The 21,799-nt window shown below is 46.9% G+C and overlaps 1 protein-coding gene and 1 long non-coding RNA gene across 10 annotated transcripts in view; one reads left to right on the forward strand and one right to left on the reverse strand.

Annotated features, from left to right (window-relative positions):
• Positions 1–4,550: 4,550 nt before the first annotated feature.
• Positions 4,551–21,799, forward strand: part of ZMYND8 (zinc finger, MYND-type containing 8) — a 165,015-nt gene continuing 147,766 nt past the window's right edge. For 2 of the 9 annotated variants that reach the window (XM_011983741.1, XM_011983744.1), the window contains exons 1-3: positions 6,818–7,050; positions 8,188–8,258; positions 15,763–15,833. In XM_011983741.1, the coding sequence (XP_011839131.1) occupies positions 15,809–15,833 (25 nt within the window). In that variant the 5' untranslated portion in view covers positions 6,818–7,050; positions 8,188–8,258; positions 15,763–15,808. Of the gene's footprint in view, positions 4,706–6,817; positions 7,051–7,202; positions 7,328–7,950; positions 8,259–11,195; positions 11,233–13,704; positions 13,833–15,762; positions 15,834–21,799 lie in introns of those variants that run through there. The other 7 variants (XM_011983747.1, XM_011983748.1, XM_011983743.1 and 4 more) reach the window with 6 other exon arrangements.
• Positions 9,084–11,153, reverse strand: LOC105542278. The gene is made up of 2 exons (XR_001006444.1): positions 10,974–11,153; positions 9,084–10,711 (listed from the first exon to the last, which is right to left on the reverse strand). It is a non-coding gene; the product is annotated as an uncharacterized LOC105542278 (long non-coding RNA).

A 21,799-nucleotide genomic window follows, 5' to 3' on the forward strand; every position in this document is an offset into this window, starting at 1 on the left:
AGAATGGCGTAAACCCGGGAGGCGGAGCTTGCAGTAAGCTGAGATCCGGCCACTGCACTCCAGCCTGGGCAACAGAGCGAGACTCCGTCTCAAAAAAAAAAAAAAAAAAGAAAAAAAAAATCATATCTGATGGCCAGGCACAGTGGCTGAAGTCTGTAATCGCAGCACTTTGGGAGGCTGAGGCAGGCGGATCACTTGAGGTCAGGAGTTCGAGACCAGCCAGGCCAACATGGTGAAACCCCGCCTCTACTATAAATACAAAAATTAGCACGGCATGGTGGCACGCACCTGTAATCTCAGCTACTCTGGAGGCTGAGGCAAGAGAATCTTTTGAACACAGGAGGTGAAGGTTGCAGTGAACTGAAGTTGTGCTGCTATACTCCAGCCTAGGCGACACAGCGAGACTCCATCTCCAGAAAAAAATAAAATTAAAAAAAAAAAAAAGAATTAGCCAAGAGTGAAATAGTAACAGCAACTAAATGAGTGCTGACTCTGTGCAGTGTTGCTGCAAGCTCTTGGTAGAGATGATTTATTCAATGATTCCAGGTACTTATTATTATTGTTCCCATTGTACTGATGAGAAAATCAAGGCACAGAGAATTTAGTACTTCAAGCAAGGCTGCACAGCTGGCAAGTGGGGTGGCTGGGATCCACACCCATAGAGTGTGGCAGCAGCAGCCACACACTCAATCACTGCACAGTTGTGCTTCTTGATGTGGGGAAGAGAAAGGAAAAAGGTTACAGGTGCAAGAGAAATGGGGCTAGTTGTTAAGCCAGGGCTCAAATGGGAAGACATCCGATGGAGGGTGCAGCAGGGGACACGCCTTGTTGGCTGTGGGGAATCCTTTCAGAAGCAGGAGGGAAGATGCAGACATGTTGAGGCCCCGCAGAGGAAATGGCTTGCTGCTGGGTGGTTTGGGGAAGTGGGCAGATCTGTTGATTGTAGGAAGGATCAGAGTAGAAGATCAAGTACCACGGCTCCAAGGAGAAGAGAACAAGTTAGAGAATGGAAGGAACAGGTGGATGATCTGAGTGGCCGGAGCAGAGCGAGCCGCAGGAGGGTGGAGGGAGATGGTCAGAGATCAGAAGGGCACAGCGCCATCCGGGAGGCTGGTGGGTCATTTTCCGGACTTGGGCTGTTACTGAGAAATAGGAGTCATTGATGGATTTTGAGCAGAGGAAGGACAGGAGCTGACTTGTGTTTTGAAAGGATCACTGGCAGGCTGGGCACGGTGGCTTACGCTTGTAATCCCAGCACTTTGAGAGGCCAAGGTGGGCAGATCGCTTGAGCTCAGGAGTTCCTGACTAGCCTGGCCAATATGGTGAAATTTGAAACCCCATCTCTACTAACAATACAAAAAAAAAAAATTAGCCGGGTGTGGTGGTTCGCACCTGTAATCCCAGCTATTCGGAAGGCTAAGGCAGCAGAATCACTTGAACGCAGGAGGTGGATGTTGCAGTGAGCTAAGATGACACCACTGCACTCCAGCCTGGGCGACAGAGGGAGGCTGTGTCTCAGAAAATAAATAAATAAATAAATAAATAAATAAATAAATAAATAAATAAATAAAGTAAGTAAGTAAGTAAGTGGCTGGGCACAATGGCTCATGCCTGTAATCCCAGCACTTTGGGAGGCCAAGGCAGGCGGATCATGAGGTCAGGAGATCGAGACCATCCTGGCCAACATGGTGAAACCCCTGTCTCTACTAAAGACACAAAAAAACTAGCTGGTGTGGTGGCATGTGCCTGTAATCCCAGCTACTTAGGAGGCTGAGGCCGGAGAATTGCATGATCATGGGATACGGAGGTTGCACTGAGCTGAGATTGTGCCACTGCACTCTACCCTGGGCGACAGAGTAAGACTTTGTCTCAAAAAAAAAAAAAAAAAAAAGGAGGGAAAAATAAAATCAAATAAAAGGATCATTGGCAGCCTGGGTAGTATGGTGCGCGTATGTGTGTGTGAGTGCATGTGTACAAGTGTTTGCAAGGGCAGAAGCAGAGAGCTCACGTAAGATTCTTGCAACCATCCGGATGGGAGATGGCGTTCTACTGAGCTCTAATATATGTCAAGTGCTGTGTTCGACTCTTGAGGGCATGATGGTGAAGAATTCAGACAGGGTCCTTCCTTGCCTTGTGAAGCGCTCAGCCTGGTGCACAGCTTCTCAGCCTCTGTACTATTGACATTTCAGGCTGGCTAATTCTCTGCTGTGGGGTCTTGTCCTGTGCATTGTAGGATGTTTAGCAGTACTAGATGCCAGCAGCGCTCCCCACTTGCCTGAAAGATCTTATAACCCAAAATGGAGACAACCCTAAATGTCCCCTTGCAGGGGCAAAACCACTGGTCTAGTGGGAGGGAGAAACACAGCGAATAAATCTATAGTCTTCTGCCCATAAAAGTAATTGCTAGGAAGAAAAAAGAGTAGGGCCTGAATTTTCCTGCTTTTATTTTCCTTGTGCTCCTGCATCCCTTGCTCGGCGCCTCGCCCGCGCTGTGGCCATCTGCCTGATGAGGCGCGATCATTCACCGCCTGCCCTTTCCACCAGCCCTTTTTGTTTTCCCTCCCGCCATTTGCCTAATCCTGCCAGTCCCTCCTAGAAAGAGGTAAAAAAACAAAACAAAACAAAACCCCACACCCCTCTCCTCGTAGGCATCTTCAGCAAGGGAGGGAGGCTCCTATCTGCCTCTTTGTGGCTGTAACATGTGTGGCTGTAACATGATGCAATCAGCTCCGGGCTCTGAAGGTGAGCCCTTCTGACACCGTGCCCGAAGTTGGCCTCAGTTCTAATTGGCCAAAAAGGAACAAAATAAAACAAGATATTTAAAACACGTCCCTGCCTCAATCCTGCCCATTTCGTGTAACCGTCAGAGAGGCCTGCTGTAGCTGGAGGCTGATAACTGCAAGTGTGCTTATTTTCGGAGACAGCCGAACAGGCTATCTCGGGATGCAGCTTGTGGGGCCGCTCCTGCCGCTGCTCGCCTGGCTGGAGGCCAGCGGAACGGGCGAGCCATTTCAGGGAGGCCAGGCCTCAGCTCATAAGGTGCTGGGGGAAGGGAGCTGGGGCCAGCCCTTCCTCTCCCTCGAGACCAGCGTTGTTACTGTGACACTCTGCCTGGCGCCCTACAGCCTGATTCTGTACCCCGATCCTCTCTGTACCCTGGGAACATTAAGAGAGACATGTTTTAATCTATTTTTATTAGCTCATTGCTTATTAATATCACCAAGGAACCTGCTTGTTTAGGCCTGTGCTGGCTTTTCTAGCCAGAGGCAGAATGATTGGACTTTTGTCTTCACTTTCCTTAAAGGGCTGAAAGCCAGGGTTTCCCGACCTTGGACATTTTGGATCAGATACTTCCTTGTTGTAGGGGGCTGGTCCTGTGTACCATAGATGTTTTGCATCATCCCCGGCCTCTACCCACTAGATACCAGTAATGCAACCTCCCTAGCTGTGACAACCCACATGTCTCCAGGCACTGCCAAATGTCCCCTGGAGGGCAAAACCCCCCATGGTTGAGAACCACTGGTTTCATGGAATATAAAAGCCTAATTTTAGAGATGGCAACGTGTTCTCCCTTGACATCTTGCATCTTGCTGGAGGTTGGGAGGGCGAGGGTCGCTTCCTCTGGGCCTCAGTCTGCAATGAGGGGCATTTGAATGAGTCTAATCTAAAAGTTCCCTTCAGCGCCATCATTCAGTACTGAAAACCCACCTCAATAGGGTTGGTCTTCTTCAGGTTGCAGCACTGAGTTGTGATCACGCCACTGCACTCCAGCCTGGGCAACAGAGCGAGACACTGTATCGAAAAACAAACAAAACTGGTCTACCTCCTAAAATAAAACACAGATTATGCAGTTGCTGTTGGTGGGTTTTAGCCTCATTGTTTCTGCTGTGCTCGGTTCAGCTTTGCTTTTGCTTCTTTCTTTAGAGGCAGGTGAAAGTACAGAGTTTAGGGATGTGAAGTGCTAACGGGGATGGACGTCTGATCTCTGGCACTTCCCAGCTGTGTGACCTTGGGCAGCTCACTTCACCTCTCTGGGCTTAGTTCCAGGTTTCTAACAATGTCACCTACTTCAGGAATCAGTCTATGTAAAGCACTAATTTAGAAGTAGCTGCTGGGATACTCACTGCATTGGGGCTTTAAGAGGAGCTGCTGAATGGATTTCTAGATTGAGACCTGCAACATTTGGTTTTATTTCCTGCTTATCAGCCACATTCCATCAAGCCCAGGACCAGCCCTTCATAGGCCTCTGCCCCAGGCTTTCTTTTCAATCTGTGTTCCTCCCAGGATTCCATCTGCCACCATACTTTTGTGTCTGTCCCCAGTCGAATTGCTGTTTTCCAGATAACCTCAGACCTACCCGAATGCCAACAGCATTCCTCAAACAGAGCAGAGCTGCCAGAATAAGCCAGCAGCTTCCTGCTCTTTGCCCCAGAAAACATTTCAAGTGATCAAGTGATCAGAGAGAGGGAGGGAGGCGGGGAGGATGCTGTAGCTGCTTATGCAACAAGCTTTAATCCCAGGTTAAAATCCACCACGCACACCAGCGGCATATTTTATTTCCTCATTGGTTCGTGGAATTAGCCGCATGCCAGATCTGCCACCAACCCCACAGTCCTGTTTGTTCCCCTCAAAGCAGCACCCGCAGAAACAAACAGCATTCCATATGGGATGGTGGTGGAGGGCCGCTGCCCACACAGCTAGGAGGGCGAGCACCGAGCACGCACTGCTTCACTGTGGCCTCCACCTCTCGCCTCCTCCCATTTGGTCTCCCCATGCAGTTTTCTACCTCCAGGAAGAGCAGGCCCCTCCCTTCTGGTGAGGCCCAGGCCTGCTGTCCTGAGCGCTGGAGCTTTGTCAGGTTGGGTGGCCATGGAACTGTCCCTCCCTGCAGCTTGGCCTCAGCAGTCTAAAACAGTAACAACAGCAACATCCTGTCCGTTTTCATAAAGCCTGGGTCCTGCCCTGCAGTAGAGCGAGTTTCAATTCCCAGCTCGTTCCTGAGCCTGTTTGATATGAGATTCCCGGCCAGGAAGAATTTATGTACAAGCAGTGGGCATCTGTTGTCCGTGTGGGGGTTGGAAGGGCAGGGAAAGCAAGCCATCAGCTCTTCGTTTTCTTTGTGGGAACCGTGTGGGACAAGAAAGCCCACAAGTCCTAATTTTAGGAGGAGAGGGGAGACTTTATTGCTCCAGAGTTATGCCTCCTGGCATATGGCTGCGTTAACTCTGGAAGCTTTCTCCAGCCTCTAAAGAATGGTGTTTATTTAGCTTCTGTGGTTCCAGCTTGCTGTTTTAAAAAATCCTGTTAATTAAGCACCTTGTCATTTAAAATGCTGAAGAAGGAAAGCAAGCAAGAAAACTTGGACATTTTAAGGTCCTTTTCGATCTCTGGGTACAGACCAACTGCAAAGGCAGCTTTAGGGAGGAGGCCGGCAAAGACCTCCTAACACAATTGAAGTGGGTAGAATGATAAGCAGCTCTGAACAACCAGTTAATATTTTACTGGGGAGTGGTGCCAGAGATGGGGGTGGGGGGGCTGCCAAATGGAGGGCTGTGTGTGAAATCGCTGTTCCATCTGCCTTGGGGGACGAAAAGAAGCCGTTCTCTGTGCAAATAAATGGAAGCAAGAATCCTTAGGAAGCCCAGGGGATTTGTCTGCCCACCGAGGAGGGCCCAACTCCCCCAGGCACACACATACAGGGATGATTGTGGCAGGAAGGGCTGACCTACGGGGGTAGGCCTGACGCATAATGGGGGCTCTTGTTTCCGGGCTGAGCGTGCCATCTTTCTGTCTCCCTCTGGATTGAAATGGCTTCTCAGCCCGAGAGGCACTGCCTGTGCCCTGGATTCACAAGGTACACGCCTCCCTGGGAAGCAAAGGCTGAGAGACAGCGGCTCTCTCTCTCTCTCTCTCTGCATCTGCCGGGAGAGCTGCAGCTGGTATTTTTCCACAGGCCTTTGCTGCGATCTCAAGGCCTAGTTTTTCCCAGCCAGGCCCGGAGTCCGAGAGAGGGTTAACAGGCAGGAAGCCGAAGGCATCGCAGGCTAATACGGAAGTCAGATTTGTGTTTAACTGACAGGTTTAGCAGGCCTCGGCCATGGGGGAGGGGCCGGGAGGCAAGGGAAGTTTGTAGATCCAGGCATGTGGCCTGCGAGGAGGGCTTTGGGTTTTTCTTAGGGTAAGGACGGAGAGGGGTCCCCCTTGGCATCGTGGCAGGGAGGCAGGAACCCACGTTGATTTTGCACGCAGGACTGGCTAAGCAGGGCGAGAGGCCCACGGCTCTCTGGCCTGCCTTGCAAGGAGGCATGGGGACAATGACTATGCAAACTTGACCACTCTGCTCCCCTCCTCCCCTCAGCAGCTACTCCTCGCTCCTCTGAGAAGCCAGGGCTGCTCTCTGCTGATTTTTCGTGGCTCCCCCGGTCTGCCTGCTTCCCCAGCTCCTCAGAGGCCTGCCTCAAGCCCCTTTTTCTGGCCCCCTTGGCTGTTTCCGTGGGACTCCCCACTCCCCAGCTTCCCCTTCCCCTTGGAGAGCCACCCTGCTGGACTGTTCTAGAAAACGGCTGGCCTTCCTCCCTGGACAAGGGCCGTTTCTCTGGGGGCAGGTGAGGGTGAGCCGTTCCAGCCCACTCCAAGAAACTCCCTTCCCAGGGGCCTCCAGTCCTCAGGCTTCCCTGGAGCAGGTCAGGCTGGCTGCCCTGGCCGGCCCGTGCCGGGAAATCTAGCCAGGGTGCAGGAGAAGTGCGTGTGGGGGCCCCTTTCCCAAGTTTTTCTTGCTGCAAAAGGCCTAGCTTAGCCTGTCTTTTTCTATGCACAGGATGGCTCTTGCTCACCCGAGCCTCACAAAGATAATCGCTCAGGAAGTGTTTCAGCCAATCCGGGGCGGCTTTACACTCCGATTTGCCAGGGCAGCCAATCGGGGATGAGCTTTTATTAGGCGGCCAGATCATCAGCCGAAGTGCCAAACCCTTTTTCTGTGAGAACTAGGAGCCTGTCCTCCATGTTTTATAAGTATTGACATTACACAGTGTTAACAATGCATCCACAGAGGTAAGCTCGACTTTTTAACCATCTTTTTTCCCCCTCCCTCTGAGACATCCGAATTGTGGGCGAGCAGTGTGATTTCTCTGTGGCTGGCCGTGCCACACTCACCCCCAGAGCACTTATGTTAACTTGGAACTGTTTAGAGAGAATTTTTTTGCTTTCTTGGGTCACATGGCTCAGTAGCCATTAGCCATAGCTTGATTTTGCAAACTGGCAAGGGCCTGGCACACCTTTCCTTCCACCAGGGCATGGTGTTTCTGGGAGAGTTTGAAGCTAGATCCTGGTATGCCAAAAAAGAAGCTTTTTTTTTTTTTTCTCTTCTTCTTCTTCTTTTTTCTTTCCCTCTTCCCTCTCTCTTCCCCTCTCCCTCTCTCTGAGCAGTTCCCCCCCCCCCACCCCTGCACTATTGTCTTCTCTTTTGCCACATGCCCTGCTGGGGGAAGAAAATGGAAGGTAAGCAAACAGGCTCCTCTCCAAGGAGAGCTCATGGCAGACAGCAGAGCAGGCAAGTTTGCCTCTCCAAAGAGGTTCTGGGAAGGCTGGATAAGTTTTGACAAGAGAGGAGCGTGTTTGCAAAAGAATTGAACCCTCAGCAGAGCAGTGCTAAGGAGAGTCTAGCTCCTGGGGCCTAGGTGGGTGGTGGTGTCTGTACACGGTCTTCTCTTATTCTACAGAGCTTCTGCACTTGAAACTACATTGTTCAGCCTGTTTTCCTGACTTAGGTTGCTGCAAGCCAGCCTACAGCCAGCAAATGTTTCTGAAAGTGTTTTCTAGGTTTTGGAGGAAGTTTTTGGAGTAGGGATGGGGACTGGGGGGTGTGGGGAGAGAGATCTTGGACAACATCCTGCAAAAAAAAAAAAAAAAGAAAGAAAAAATCTGCAAGGATTCTGAATCCCTTAGTTTTCTACTCTTGCATGATTTTCAAGGAACTAATGTTACCTTTTATCCTTGTTTTCATTTTCCTGTCCCTTTTATACATTGTATCCTCCTCTCTTCTCCTGTGTGATGGGGTGTAGAGGAAATAAAATCATGTCTGTGGCTCATGACAGCATTCCATATTCAGTTGTTGGGTTGTGTTGTTGTTGTTGTTGTGTGTTTTTAATAATACCATGTAACTTTAAAAAAATTTCCTTTTTGATCAAGTCCCAAATCTGCCAGCCTGTTCTCTCTTCCTAACTGTGGAAAAATGAGACGGTTGCTTGAACATTTGTTGGGTAAGTAAAGCAATCCATTTCCTCTGTGACCATGTTTGAAGAGTTTTGCGAACATTTGGGGTCTGTTTGTAATAGGGGGTCTTGGCTGCAGGAGTTGGGGGCTTCATTAGCAGGAACAAAATAAGGGCTTTTTAAAGAGTGTCTTGATTTTAGGTGACTGTTTGAATCCACTGTTTTTCCTGATAACCTGCAGCTAGGATTGAAGATTATACTTCCTGTTTACCCTGAGTCAGGGGAGAAGTGTTTAGTTCATTGTGACTTGACTCTAGACCTTTAATGGGGTTTGTTTGGATATTCAAACTGTGAGTAGGTGATGTGCTTGTGAAATGTAATGAAACTGCTTGTTCTTAGAGTTGCAGAGCCCTAAAAACATTGGTGGGGCAGAAGCTGGTGGTGGTGGTGGTGGTGGTATGTGTGTGCTGGGGGGTGGTGGTGTCAGTGTGCTCATGCTTTAGGACTTAACGTATAGTGCAAAATCTCATCTGCCACCAGACTGGGTTTGATTCAGGACTCACTGACCAACACATTTTGGCCTTTTTTCAGGTCTCATCCACACATCTGTATGCATGCTGACCCCACATAAGATTTGTCACTTTTTACATTTCCCTTGACTTCTTAAGGCTGCAGCTAGAAGTTAAGTGGGAAAAGTAGAGTCTTGTTTAGCATTACCTTTAGAATTTCCCTAGAAGTTCAGTACGTAAATTTTCAGCTTGGAGACCAATCTGACATGACTGTAAATGCAGGAAATATATCCAATTGCTGTGTTATGTCAACTTTATGGAGTCAGTAATCTTTTTTCTTTCAAATGAGTGTCCAGTAGCCCACTTTCTGACACCAAATTGGAAAAAGGCTCATTTAATCAGGAGAAACGTTTCGTACCACATTCTAAGTTGAAAAAAGTCTGTGCAAGGCAGGCCAGCTTAGCTTCTTAGAGTAAAACTGCAGGCAGTTAATGATGTTACATACTTAAAACTGAACAGTGCCACTGCCCCAAACAAGTAAGTTTAGACACTCAGCTATTTTCTTTGTTCTTATCTCCTTGCTGTAAATGGAAATTACATATTGAGGTTCTTGTGGCCTCCCTAGAAGCAGTGTCTAATCATAAGACTCCTGGTTTGGTGCCTTCAACGTTTGCATAATACTGTGTTTGTTGGGCTGGAAGGGAACTTAAGGGCAAGGCGTTTGTCCTCTAAAAGCTTGCATTAAAATGGCTCCCACAGGTTTGGAGAGCCAAGATCTGTTTTCAGATGTACAGCCCCCAGCAAGTTGCCAACACTGGACCAAGCTAGCCACTTTTCCTCTGGTACTGTGACCCCTACCAAGCATGAGTCTGTAAAAAGTTAATTGCTTTCAAAGTAGCATTATTTTCCAGTTTCAGGAAAGGGGAAAAAAATGTCTGCATTGCAGCAGGACTAGGTAGGGACGGCAGTACTGGCTCCCAGAGCAGCCCAATGGGGTTCTTCTCCTCTAGCTTTTAAACCAATAGACTTGGAGGAAAGGTTAAAGATTGACAATTACAGTGGCCGAACTAAGAACAGGCCTTCTGGAAATTTCTACCATCTTTGTTCCTTTTAGGAAAAGCGGATCTGCCAAACAGAAGAGTCTCCTACCTTCCATTCCTAGGTCATCTCCCTTCTCTTCTTCCCCCCCCAACCCCCCTTCTTTTTCTCATCAAGGTAGAATGTTCTCTCTGCCACGTTTGTAAATTGCAGAGGGAGGAACAGAATGTTGGGCTGTTTTCCTTTTTCCTTCTGCCTCCTCAGTCCCCAAAGAGGATACACAGCTGCAAGGAGCAAACACAGACACACTGAAGCTTTTGATTCCTCTTCTTTTTTTTCCTTCAAGACCCTCCAGGATGGATTCACTTTCTGCTTTGGGAAATTAAGTGGCATTCACGTGGGGGAGGGGGAGTAACTGCTTTTATTAGCTCCAGAAAATGGTCAGTGTTCAGTCTGTAACTAGGAATTAATTATATATAATCACTCAGTAAACTTTCTACAGAGTTTTTCTAATTGCTGAGCCTGATCATAGTTAGCCCGTTGGCGCCAAGTCAAGTTACTTTTATAATTAACAGCTCAAAGATTTGAGTCAGAAAGAAACAATTGGGGGCCTCTTGGATTATAAATTAGGGATGAAAACAATAGCTTTTTTTCCTTTCTTTCTTGTAACCTCTTTTATTTTAAACAAAACATTCCCCCTTTTCTTTCCCTGGGAGAACCAGTGGGGAGACTGCATCAGGTCTTAAATATGAGGACGGGAGACACTTTTTAGGAAGTGGGGTGACAGTAACCTAGAAAACCCTGAGGCAAAGGTAGGTTTTTAAAAGTCCAGCCACTTCCAATGTGTGATGTCTTTGTTTCTTTTGCCCTCTTTCCCCTTCTCTCTCCTGTGGCAGAGGCAGCAGACATTTGTCAGCCTGGGAACCCTCAATCTGGCTTTGCCTCTGGTTGACTCTGGAAAGAAAGATACATTCAAAGGGGCCTTTGCTACTGAACAGCAGAGATTTAAAAAGGGAATATGTTTCGAAGCCCTTTGGTTACTCTTAAAATGCAAAATCTGAGCAAGGGTTCACCCTTGGCTCAGGTTGCTAAGATTATGGTTGCCCTCCCCCCTACTTCCCACTCTCCTTGCAGACAAACAAGCAGGCAGTGGCCATGCCAGCTCTGCAGCCAGTGTGCTGCCAGCCTGCCCCCCCCATCCCGATTACCTACCTACTGGCCGACGCGGGCCAATGGCCTGTCCTTGCCCTGGCATGGCCTTGGGCACTGTGCCCTCCTTTCTCCCCTGGAGCTAAAAAGCAGTCACCTTGAAACTCCTCACTCCCAGCACCAGGGGAGTTCTGAGGCCAATGCTCAGACCTGTAACAGTAAATGACGTTATCCACTCAGGCTGTTAGTTCGGCCTCTGAAAGCGGGTTTTGCAAAACCCATTGTTAATTCTCAGGCTCTGTTGGGGGTGGTCAGAAATCTAATTTGTGAGTATCCTGTGCATTGGATAAGGGAATGTTTTCCTTGTGTTTCTCCTCTGCAGACTCGGATTGTCTTTCCTTGATGTTAACTGTCTTAGGACTGGCTGCTTCAGAGGGCTGGGTATTTGGTAAACAGCCTTTTTATTTTACCTTGGCTGTAGACTGAGGTGCAGCCCTTTAGCTTGGCTTTTCAGATGCCTGCTGTCCTTGAAGCACTTTCATTTTACCTAGCACCTTTTTGGTATGGATGCAAAGCTGGTTTCTAATAGACTGAGAAGAGAAGGGGGACCGGGCTTCCTCCTCGCCTCCCCCCAGCCTGCTTCCTGGGAACATTTTTGTGTTTGCACAGACACCTGTCCGTCTGCAGTCTGTGCCACGGGGCTGCACAATTCCTAACCTTCTACCCACCTAATTCGAGGGCAAGGGGGCCTCATCACAGAGCCTCATGTTGAAAGCTCAGGATCTACAAGAGAAGGCTTTTCCTTAGGAACCTGTGACTTCACAAACTCTCCCTGTCATTGCAGAGTTTTTTTTAAGCTTCTAAACGTTGGGTTGTTGGTGTCCTTTGGTTCAGCTTTTCCTAGTTCTGGTATTTAGGAAGGTGGCTTTGAAACTAGCAGGGCTGCTTAAACAAGAGCTACAGCTATTGAACAAACTGCTACCATTTTAGCTTCAACACAGGAATGAGGCAGTGTTGCCAGACGCCATTTTAAGAATCCTGCATAAATAGCTTAGCTACCGATGACTCTGCCTGTTTTAGGTGAGTGCTTATATAAAGCTGCTCTGCTAACCATTCCCCCCCACCCCAATTTCTTAAAAAATTAATTGCAGATTTAGGGAAGCATGGTTTTTAATTTTGATGTTCACTATTTTATAATCTAGAAGAGGAAGATGTTATGCCTTGGGGATTAAATATTTCTTACAGCCTGGACCATTTTGGTATTTTGAATGAAAGTAAAAACCTGGAAAAGTCCTTTCGAATGATGCATGATTCTTGAATTGCTGTGCGATGATCCTCATCTGTAGAACCAGAGTCTTGTGCATGTTGGTTATATATTCTAGATGGCTTAGATATTCTTCTTTAAAAGTCAAATAGTAGGGGCACTTGGGGAAAAGAAATATGTGGGCATTGTGTATCCAGGCATTTTTCTGTCAAAACTAGATGCTTGCTTTTTTCTCTCTCTTGGAAGTGTTGAGGAGATGAGATTCCTGGGAATTACGGACCATCCCTGAGTCCTCAGAATTAATAATCAGAAGGCTTAAAGCATCCTGGAGGTGCAGTAGTTCATCTGCAACTTTTAATTGCTCTTTTTTCAGTGCATGCAGGTTAAGAAGTAAGCATAGGATTTCTTGCTTAGGCATTGGGAAAGAAATCTTTTATTCTTTTTGGGATGGGATGGGGTGGTCTTGGTTATCTTTGCAGGTACTGTTATTTCTTTGAATTGCCTGAAATGTATCAGTTTGTGAAATCTACAGGCAAACGACTTGGGTAAATGTGAGTGCAAGAGGTGGTGGTGTATACAATGTATCTAACTAGTTGATGGTGTGTTTTCCTATTGGAGTGAGAAATTGTTTTTCAGCTAATTTTACCCTTTTTCTTTAGCGGGCCCCCAGTTTCCTCAACAGACCTTTAAAGGGAGAAAAGTAATGTCAGTTTGAAACAAGAGCTTGTTGTCCCATTGTTTTTGATTTAAATCATCAGGGTTGCTGGAAGCTAGCAGATATGGAAGGAAATAAGCTGTCTATGTTCTAAGACTTTAATGTGTTAATGACAGAAGTTCAAAGTATTTTCTCCAGATGCAGCTGCCTTTTCTTTTTAACAATTATTTGACTGTTTTTCTTCCCCCAAATGACTGAACAGTTCTTAACCGAAATTGACCAACATCAGTGGGGCAATTCAGACAGGTACAGATCTTTTCTTGCCACTACTTTTGATGTAATATTCATTTTTTTTTTTTCTTAATAACATACTAGTTCTTAACACTAAATCAAAAAAAAAAAAAAAAAAAAAAAAACAAAAAACACACACACAAAAACCGAAATCAGTGGCATAGGAAAAAGGAAGTCCCTTTAGATGTGGCTATTCAAAATGACTAATTTTGCATTCTGGTCTTTGCTTTTGTAAATGAAGTTTTTTTTTTTTTTCCTCCCTCCTTTTAATGCATAGACACTGTAGTTTCCTTTAGCCAAATACAAGTTATTGTGTGCGTGCATGTGTGTGCATGGGTTCCTTTTGAAAGGATGGTTTGCTGATCTGTGAAAAAGATGGTTTTCTTAAATTGTTGTGCTTGAAATCTTGTGCTAAAGCTGGTGGTGCTATTGCTAAAGTTGGGTGATTATGGTGCCCACTTGTAATGCTTGGAAAGATAAAACAACTTAACTTTTTTTCCCTCTCTCTTCTGCTCCAGCATTGATTATCTTAAAACTCAGAAGCAAATACCCACCACATAACTAGTTTGCATTTTCCTCGCCTCTCAGCAGCATTCCTGCCTGAAGTATTCAGCTCCTCTAGGCTGTTACAAGCCAAATAATTGTTCCCTTGAATGCAGCCTTCCTCCATGATCAATACACCTTTGAATGTTTTCATCGCTGCAGAAATCCTTCGAGTGGGTTTTTTGGGCTCAGTTCTGCATAATTGTTTCCCTCACCACTGTAGATTTCAGTTGGATCACAGATTAGCGTTTTCTCTATTACTCAAAATATGGGATCAGTTTCAAGAAGTTTAGAATTTCACATACTTCATGCTAGAGAGGGAAACAGAATTCTAGTTGCTAGAAAAGATCAAGGTTGCTATTTGTTCCTTTGAAGTGAACTGTCTACCCATCTCCGAGGGCTGCATGGGGCTTTTTGTTAAGATGTATTTCCAGTCACCCCAAGCTAGAACCCATCAACAGCATCCAGTTGGACAACCTGTGTATGTTTCAGGCGGAGTGTGTTTCTGAGTTGAGAATGTTTTCTCCTTAAGTTGGGATAGAAAGCATTAGTGCTGAAATCACCTTCAATAAATCACCGTTGTATTATTGCATATAAGTGATGTGTTTAAATTTAGCAGGCTGCTTTCTCCTGATGAAAACCATTTGTGGCAACATGTCGGTTGTTTCTTTGGTGATTTGTGTCGCAGGCTTTCTTTACAGATGCTGTGTAAATGAAATTGTTAACGGGGCTCAGCATCAGAGTGCTAAATGTGTGAATATTCTCATTTAAAACCAACTACCTTTCTTCATCTCCAAGCTCCTATAATTTAACTCTGAACTATAATCGTTTCCTTTCTATCTAGCTCCCATCCAAAATCCTCTCCTCCTAACATGGAACTCTCCTAAAATCTTCCCCTTATACTAGGGTTCGAGACATGAGGCTGTCTTTTTGGGCCTTTTGCGTTGTCACAGTCCCAGACCACGGAACACAAGCAGGACATTCTCTCTTCCCCAGCCTCCTTCCTGTCCTGGCTTTGAGTCTTCCAAATGGAAAATTCCAGCCATATCAGTTGGTGATGCACCCATTTCTTCCTGTGGAACCACAGTCTGATGGAATTGCTTCTGGAGTAAATCCCTGGCTTCAGTGTCAGCCTGAATGTTCGGAAAGTTCTAGCACCTCAAACCATTTGCATCTATGAAAAGCATAACTCTATTTTTTTTCCTTTGGTTTAGCTTGTGAGTTCTCTGTAGGAGGAAGATCTCATATGGCCGGCTCTCTTTCAACTCCAGTTCCAGCAGAGAGAGAGAGAATGTTCTGGGTGACAGACCCTCCCAGCAAAGGGGCTTGCTTTATTTGCTTCTCTCCCCAACCCTCCACTCTTAGCCTTTGTCTTTTGAATAATCCTTCCTCATTCCACTTTTGTGGTGGGGGATAATTAGTCACAACTCAGTAGTAAGCCGTGCCTGCTGTAGAGAGGAAGCATTCAGGGTGTTGGAAGTGTGGAGACCCCGGTCTGATTCCTGGAATCAGTGCTCCTCGGTTCAGTGTTTTGAGACCAGGTCTTTAGCTTCTAGCTGGGCATATTCTTCTGCTGTGTAATTTAACCTATATCTTTTTTTTTTTTTTATCATGTTCCTGCCTCATCAGGGAATTGTAAGATTTAGGGGGAGGTGTGGGAAATCTTAATCTTTGCCCTAAAGTATTCAGAGATCAGAATTCTGGATACCCTGCAGAACACCTCCAACCTCCCTGCCTTTGAACCCTGTGTTAACAATGAGAAGCTTGTTTATTTGAAGGCTGGGTTCTCATTGGCCCACAGGGGTAGGTTGTAATTGTGTGTCTAAAAAATTGCCTTTTGCATTCCCCAATAGCATGACAACTGGAATAGTAATTTGACTTAAAAAAAAAAACAAAAACAAACAACCAACCTACTGTCTTAAAAAACTCCTTTAGGACTCTTCACACTTTGTTGAAATCAGGTGTGGGTTTCCTTCCCCCAGCCCTGGATAAGGATGAGGGAATGTCTTTAAGGTGGGTTTGTCGCTAGAACTTCCCAATAGCTGCCCCCATGGGGCCAGTTCTCAGCCTTCCTAAACATGAACATAATTTGCTCTGTTTCAGCTTGGCTGAAGAGGAAATAAAAACAGAACAGGAGGTGGTAGAGGGCATGGATATCTCTACTCGCTCCAAAGGTGAGTAAAAATCTTAGTTTATCTATTCTAGAGCTAAGGAGGAAATTGGAATTTCTTTTTGTTGTTGTAGAGCAGTGAAGTGTGGCTCTCTGAGCCGACGTTGTAACTCTTCTTGGATTTTCAGATATAAGATTTTTTGATGGATGAACCTAATTTATGGAGAACTCTCCTCCTTTTGGTTTTCTTTCCCTGGTGTCTGTGTCAGTGTCCTGACAGTGAATTTTACCTGTGTGTCATGACGGAGGGTGGCTGGCTACCTCTTCGCAGGGTGACTTTCAGAAGCCACGGTTTAAATAAAGCATGTTCTGGAAGCCACCAGAGCCTCTAGCTGCCGCTTGTTTTCTGATTTTAACAACAGGCCTCTTTGGAATCCCAGAAGTGGGATGAAGTCAGCCTGCTTCATTGGAAAGTGGTGGTCTTGGGTTAGAGATAAAAAGCAAATGTAGAGCTTGCTGGGATGCCGGGGCCAGTGTTTGCATTTAGTTCAAAATTTAGCAAATTAGGGCAAACACAATTTATGCGTTTATTCACAAGCCTAGAGTAGACTCCTGAGTATCTTCTAATTGAGGGATTGGTACTTTTCATTTGGTCTGTGTGAAAGAGGTTTTATGAGGCTTCCCAAAAGGAAGCAGGTATTCACTTTTACCTTCAGGGTGCTTTTACAAGTGAGCTGCTGGAGTGTGTTTTGTATCTTTGGTTGATGAAAAGGCTCATCTCCAAACTTAATGGTTGTACCAAGGTGTTTTCATTCCTTCAGCAAGTCACTGTGTGCTTGCTTGGAACACACAGCCTTGCACTGGGGGTTATGGGGAGGGAGGAAGAGGCTGGACAGGGTTACTGCAGACTACCGGAAGGAGGTTCTCATATGGCTGCAGAGTGTTGCACAAAGGGACTCCCTAAAGGCGTCTGAAACCAAAAGCATTTTGAGGATTGTTTTAAGACAGCGTGTCGCCGGGCATGGTGGCTCATGCCTGTAATCCCAGCACTTCGGGAGGCCAAGGCGGGCGATCACGGGGTCACGCGTTCGAGACCAGCCTGGCCAACATGGTGAAACCCCCATCTCTACTAAAATACAAAAATTAGCCGGGCATGGTGGCACACACCTGTAATCCTAGCTACTTAGGAGGTTGAGGCAGGAGAATCACTTGAGCCCGGGAGGCGGAGGTTGCAGTGAGCTGAGATCGTGCCACTGTGCTCCAGCCTGGGCGACAGAGCAAGATGCCATCTCAAAAAAAAAAAAAAAAAAAAAAAAAAAAAAAAAGACAGCATGTCATTTTGGGGCAAAGTTGGGGGTCCAGTAGTCAAGGCTGGGACCTGGGAAGTGGGAGCTGGCTGCTGGTCTCTGGCAGCGGTCACAGGAGGGGAGGCACCCCAGGTGGGAAGGCCTGGCTTACTGGGTGGGTGCTTTATGCTGGGGAGCAGCAGGAGGAGGCTGGGTGGAGGCAGAGGGCTGCTGCCTCCTCATCACAGCGCGACCCAGCCTGTGCGGGGTGGCAGGAGGTTTCAGATCCATTGATGGTGAAGAGAGCTGAGCCACCAGGGACTTCAGAGCAAGGAAGGTACCTTCTCGCAGAGGTGTTTTTGATGTTGCAGGAGCACGTGCCTCTCAGCCACTTCTCAGCCCCCTTGTTGTGGTCAGAATCAAATGTGGTCCAGCAGGAGACAGGGACTGAAGAGAGGGGGCCAGGAGGTGGAGGTCTTGTCCCTGTTCTGCTGCTTACCTTCCCCAGGGAGCTTGGACACTGTCTCTGTCCCTTCATTTTTGTACTTGTGATGTGGGGTGTTGGATTAGATTCTAGCCAAGCATGACCAAGCTGAGTGACCATTGTCTCTTTCTCTCTTCTCTCCTACTCCTATCCTCTCCCCTCAGCAGCCAGAACACGCTTCAAAAACGTGAATTGGGGTCAGGCACAGTGGCGCATGCCAATCATCCCAGCTACTTCAGAGACTGAGGTGGGAGGATCAGTTGAGGCCAGGAGTTCCAAACCAGCCAGGGCAACTTAATGAGACCCCCTCCCAACCCCATCTCTGTTAAAAAAAAAAAAAAAGTGGGCTGAGTGCGGTGGCTCACACCTGTAATCCTAGCACTTTGGGAGGCTGAGGCGGGTGGATTGCCGGATCTCAGGAGTTCGAGACCAGCCTGGGCAACACGGTGAAACCTTATCTCTACTAAAATATGAAAAAATTAGCTGGGCGTGGTGGCATGTGCCTATAATCCCAGTTACTTGGGAGGCTGAAGCAGGAGAATTGCTTGAACCTAGGAGGCGGAGGTTGCAGTGAGCCAAGATCACGCCTTTGCATTCCAGCCTGGGGGACAGAGCGAGACTCCGGCTCAAAAAAAAAAAGTGGATCGGGTTCTGTCTCGTTTTGCTAACTCCTTCCGATGACTTTCCAGTACCCTTCCACTCAGGTCTGAAGTCACCGTGACCTGCCTACCTGGGCCAGCCCTGTTTACCTTTGTTTCCTTTGTGACGTTCTGTTCTCTTTGTGCCATTTCTTCACTTGAGCTCCTTAGCCTCCTTCCTCTTGGTTCCTTCCTTGGGGCCCCTGTGTGTCTTTTGCCGGGAGCAGGCTGCCCATTTCTCATTGTGATCTCAGACTTATCTCAGATGGTGGCTCCTCAAGGAGGCTTTTGGTGGCCACCTAGTCTGAAGGAGTCATTTTGTCATTTTCTGTTTTTTATATATACATATATATATATGTATATATATATTTTTTCTCTTTAAAGACAACGTCTTATTCCATTGTCCTGGCTAGAGTGCACTGGTATGATCATAGCTCACTGTATCCTTGATCTCCTGGGCTCATAGCTCACTGTAGCCTCAATCTCCTGGGCTCAAGCTATCTTCCCACCTCAGCCTCCTGAGTAGCTGGGACCACAGGTGCACGCCACCTCACCTGGCTAATTAAAAAAATTTTTTTTTTGTAGGGATGAGGTCGCGGTGGGTTGCCCAGGCTGGTCTGAAACTCTTGGCTTCAAGTGATCCTCTCTCTTTGACTTCCCAAAGTGCTGGGATTATAGGCATGTGCCACCATGTCTGGCCAATTTTCTATGTTTTTAAAATGAACTTTTAATGTGAGAGTAGTATTAGATTTCCAGAGAAATTTTGAGGATAGTGCCAAGAGTTCCCATGTTAGCCCCCGGCTCCACACACACAATTTCTTCTACTATTAACATCATACACTAGTGTGGTGTAATTGTCACAAATAATGCATCAATTTTGATATGTTATTACCAACTAAAGGCTATCCCTTATTCAGATTTCCTTCGGTTTTCCACGAAAGTCCATTTTCTGTTCTAGAATCCCACTCAGGATTCCTTGTTACATTTAGTTGTCTGCCTGGGCTCCTGTTGGCTGTGACAGTTTCTTAGACTTTTCTTGTTTTTGTTGAACTTACCGGTTTTCAGGAATACTGGTCAGGCATTTTGTAGATGTCCTCTCAGTTGGGATTTTTATTATGTGCTTCTCGTGATTAGACTGGTAAACAGTGATTATGGGTTTTGGGGAGGAAGAAGACTACATAGGGTAAAATGCCATTTTCATCATATCACATCAAGGGTATGTGTTATTAATAAGAGCTATCACTGTTGGCCCAGCGCAGTGGCTCACACCTGTAATCCCAGGACTTTGGGAGGCCAAGGCGGGAGGATCATCTGAGGTCAAGAGTTTGAGACCAGCCTGGCCAACATGGTGAAACCCCGCCTCTACTAAAAATGTAAAAATCAGCTGGGCGTGGTGGCAGGCACCTCTCGTCCTAACTGCTTGGGAGGCGGAGGCAGGATAATCACTTGAACCCAGGGTGGAGGGTGTGGAGGCGGAGGTTGAAGTGAGCCAAGACCGTGCCACTGCACTCCAGTCTGGGAAATAGAATTGAGACTGTCTCAAAAAGAAAGAAAGAAAAAAAAGATTTATCATTGTTGATGTTGACCATGACCATCTGGCTGTGGTAGAGCTTTCTTCTCTTTCCATCCTTTGCTCTTTGGAAGGAAGTCACACGGTGTCACCCACACTTAAAGAGTGAAGAGCTGTGCTCCACCTCCTCGAAAGCAGAGGCTTGACATAAATTATTTCGGGGCCGGGCGTGGTGGCTCATGCCTGTAATCCCAGCACTTTGGGAGGCCGAGGTGGGCAGATCACTTGAGGCCAGGAGTTGGAGACCAGCCTGGCCAACATGGCAAAATTCCATCTCTACTAAAAATACAAACGTCGTATGCCTATATAATCCCAGCTACTTGGGAGACTGATGCAGAAAAATCACTTGAACCCAAGAGGCGGAGGTTGCAGTGAGCCGAGATTCCACTACTGCACTCCAGCCTGGGTGACTATGAGACTCTGTCTCAAAAAAAAAAAAATAAATAAAAAATAAAATAAAATAAAAAAAATAAAAATTTAGAATTCTTCTCTATGGGGTATTGGTCTCTTCTCCCTTATGTATTTATTCAGTCATTTATCTCTATCAGTGTGGACTCTGGGATGGTTACTTTATACTGTGGATTGTAATCCAGTACTACTTATTTATTTTATTGCTCAAATAATTCCAGCTTTGGCAGTTGGGAGCTCTTTCTGTTGGCTCTTGTGTCCCCTTGACAGACTCCATCGTTGTGGGGTTTATTTGTTCGTTTGAGACAGCCTTGTTCTGCTGCCCAGGCTGGAGTGCAGTGGTGCAATCACAGCTTATTGCAGCCTTGACCTGCTGGGCTTAAGCAGTCCTCTTGCCTCAGCCTCCCCAGTAGCTGGAACCACAGGCATGCATCACCACAGTTGGCTTTTTTTTGTTCTTTTTATTTGTAGAGATGGAGTCTCGCTGTGTTGCCCAGGCTGGTTTTGAATTTCCCAGGCTCAAGTGATCCTATCACTTTGGCCTCCCATAGGGTTACAGGTGTGAACCACCATGCCAGGCCAGCCTATTTATTTATTGAGCACTTGCTTTTTTCTTTTCTTTTTTTTTTTTTTGAGACGGAGTCTTGCTCTGTCACCCAGGCTGGAGTGCAATGGCACAATCTCAGCTCACTGCAAGCTCCGCCTCCCAGGTTCACGCCATTCTCCTGCCTCGGCCTCCCGAGTAGCTGAGACTACAGGCGCCCGCCACCACGCCCGGCTAATTTTTTGTATTTGTAGTAGAGACGGGGTTTCACCGTGTTAGCCAGGATGGTCTCAATCGCCTGACGCTGTGATCCGCCAGCCTCGGCCTCCCAAAGTGTTGGGATTACAGGCTTGAGCCACCGAGCCCAGCCATTATTGAGCACTTTCTTGCCTTCTGGCACTGTAAGATGCTCCAGGCTGGTTTTGTATGTCTTTGCCTCAGCCCTAAAATCATCCATTTCTCTATGGATCCTGCCTTCTTTCTTTCTCTTTACTTTCTCTCTTTCTTTCTTTCTTGCTTGCTTGCTTTCTTTCCTTTTTTTTTTTTTTTTTGAGATGTAGTCTTGCTCTGTCGCGGAGGCTGGAGTACAGTGGTACGATCTCAGCTCACTGGAACCTCCACATCCCAGGTTCAAGCAATTCCTCTGCCCCAGCCTCCCGAGTACCTGGGATTACAGGCGCGTGCCACCATGCCTGGCTAATTTTTTTGTATTTTTAGCACAGAAGGGGTTTCACCATGTTGGCTAGACTGGTCTCGAACTCCTGACCTCAGGCAATCCACCTGCCTCGGCTTCCCAGAGTGCTGGGATTACAGGTGTGAGCCACCGCACCCGGTGGCTCCTGGTTTCTTTTATTGGAGAATAATATTAGAAGCCAAGATCTGGGCACTAAGTGTGCTCTTTTTTTTTTTTGTTTTTGAGATGGAGTTTCCCTCTGTTGCCCAGGCTGGAGTGCAGTGGCACACGATCTCGGCTCATTGCAACCTCTGCCTCCTGGTTTCAAATGATTCTCCTGCCTCAGCCTCCTGAGTAGCTGGGACTACAGGTGTGCACCACCACACCTGGCTAATTTTTGTATTTTTAGTAGAGATGGGGTTTCACT

The sequence above is a fragment of the Mandrillus leucophaeus genome, unplaced genomic scaffold, assembly GCF_000951045.1.
Source record: "Mandrillus leucophaeus isolate KB7577 unplaced genomic scaffold, Mleu.le_1.0 Scaffold255, whole genome shotgun sequence".
Lineage (NCBI taxonomy): Eukaryota > Metazoa > Chordata > Mammalia > Primates > Cercopithecidae > Mandrillus > Mandrillus leucophaeus.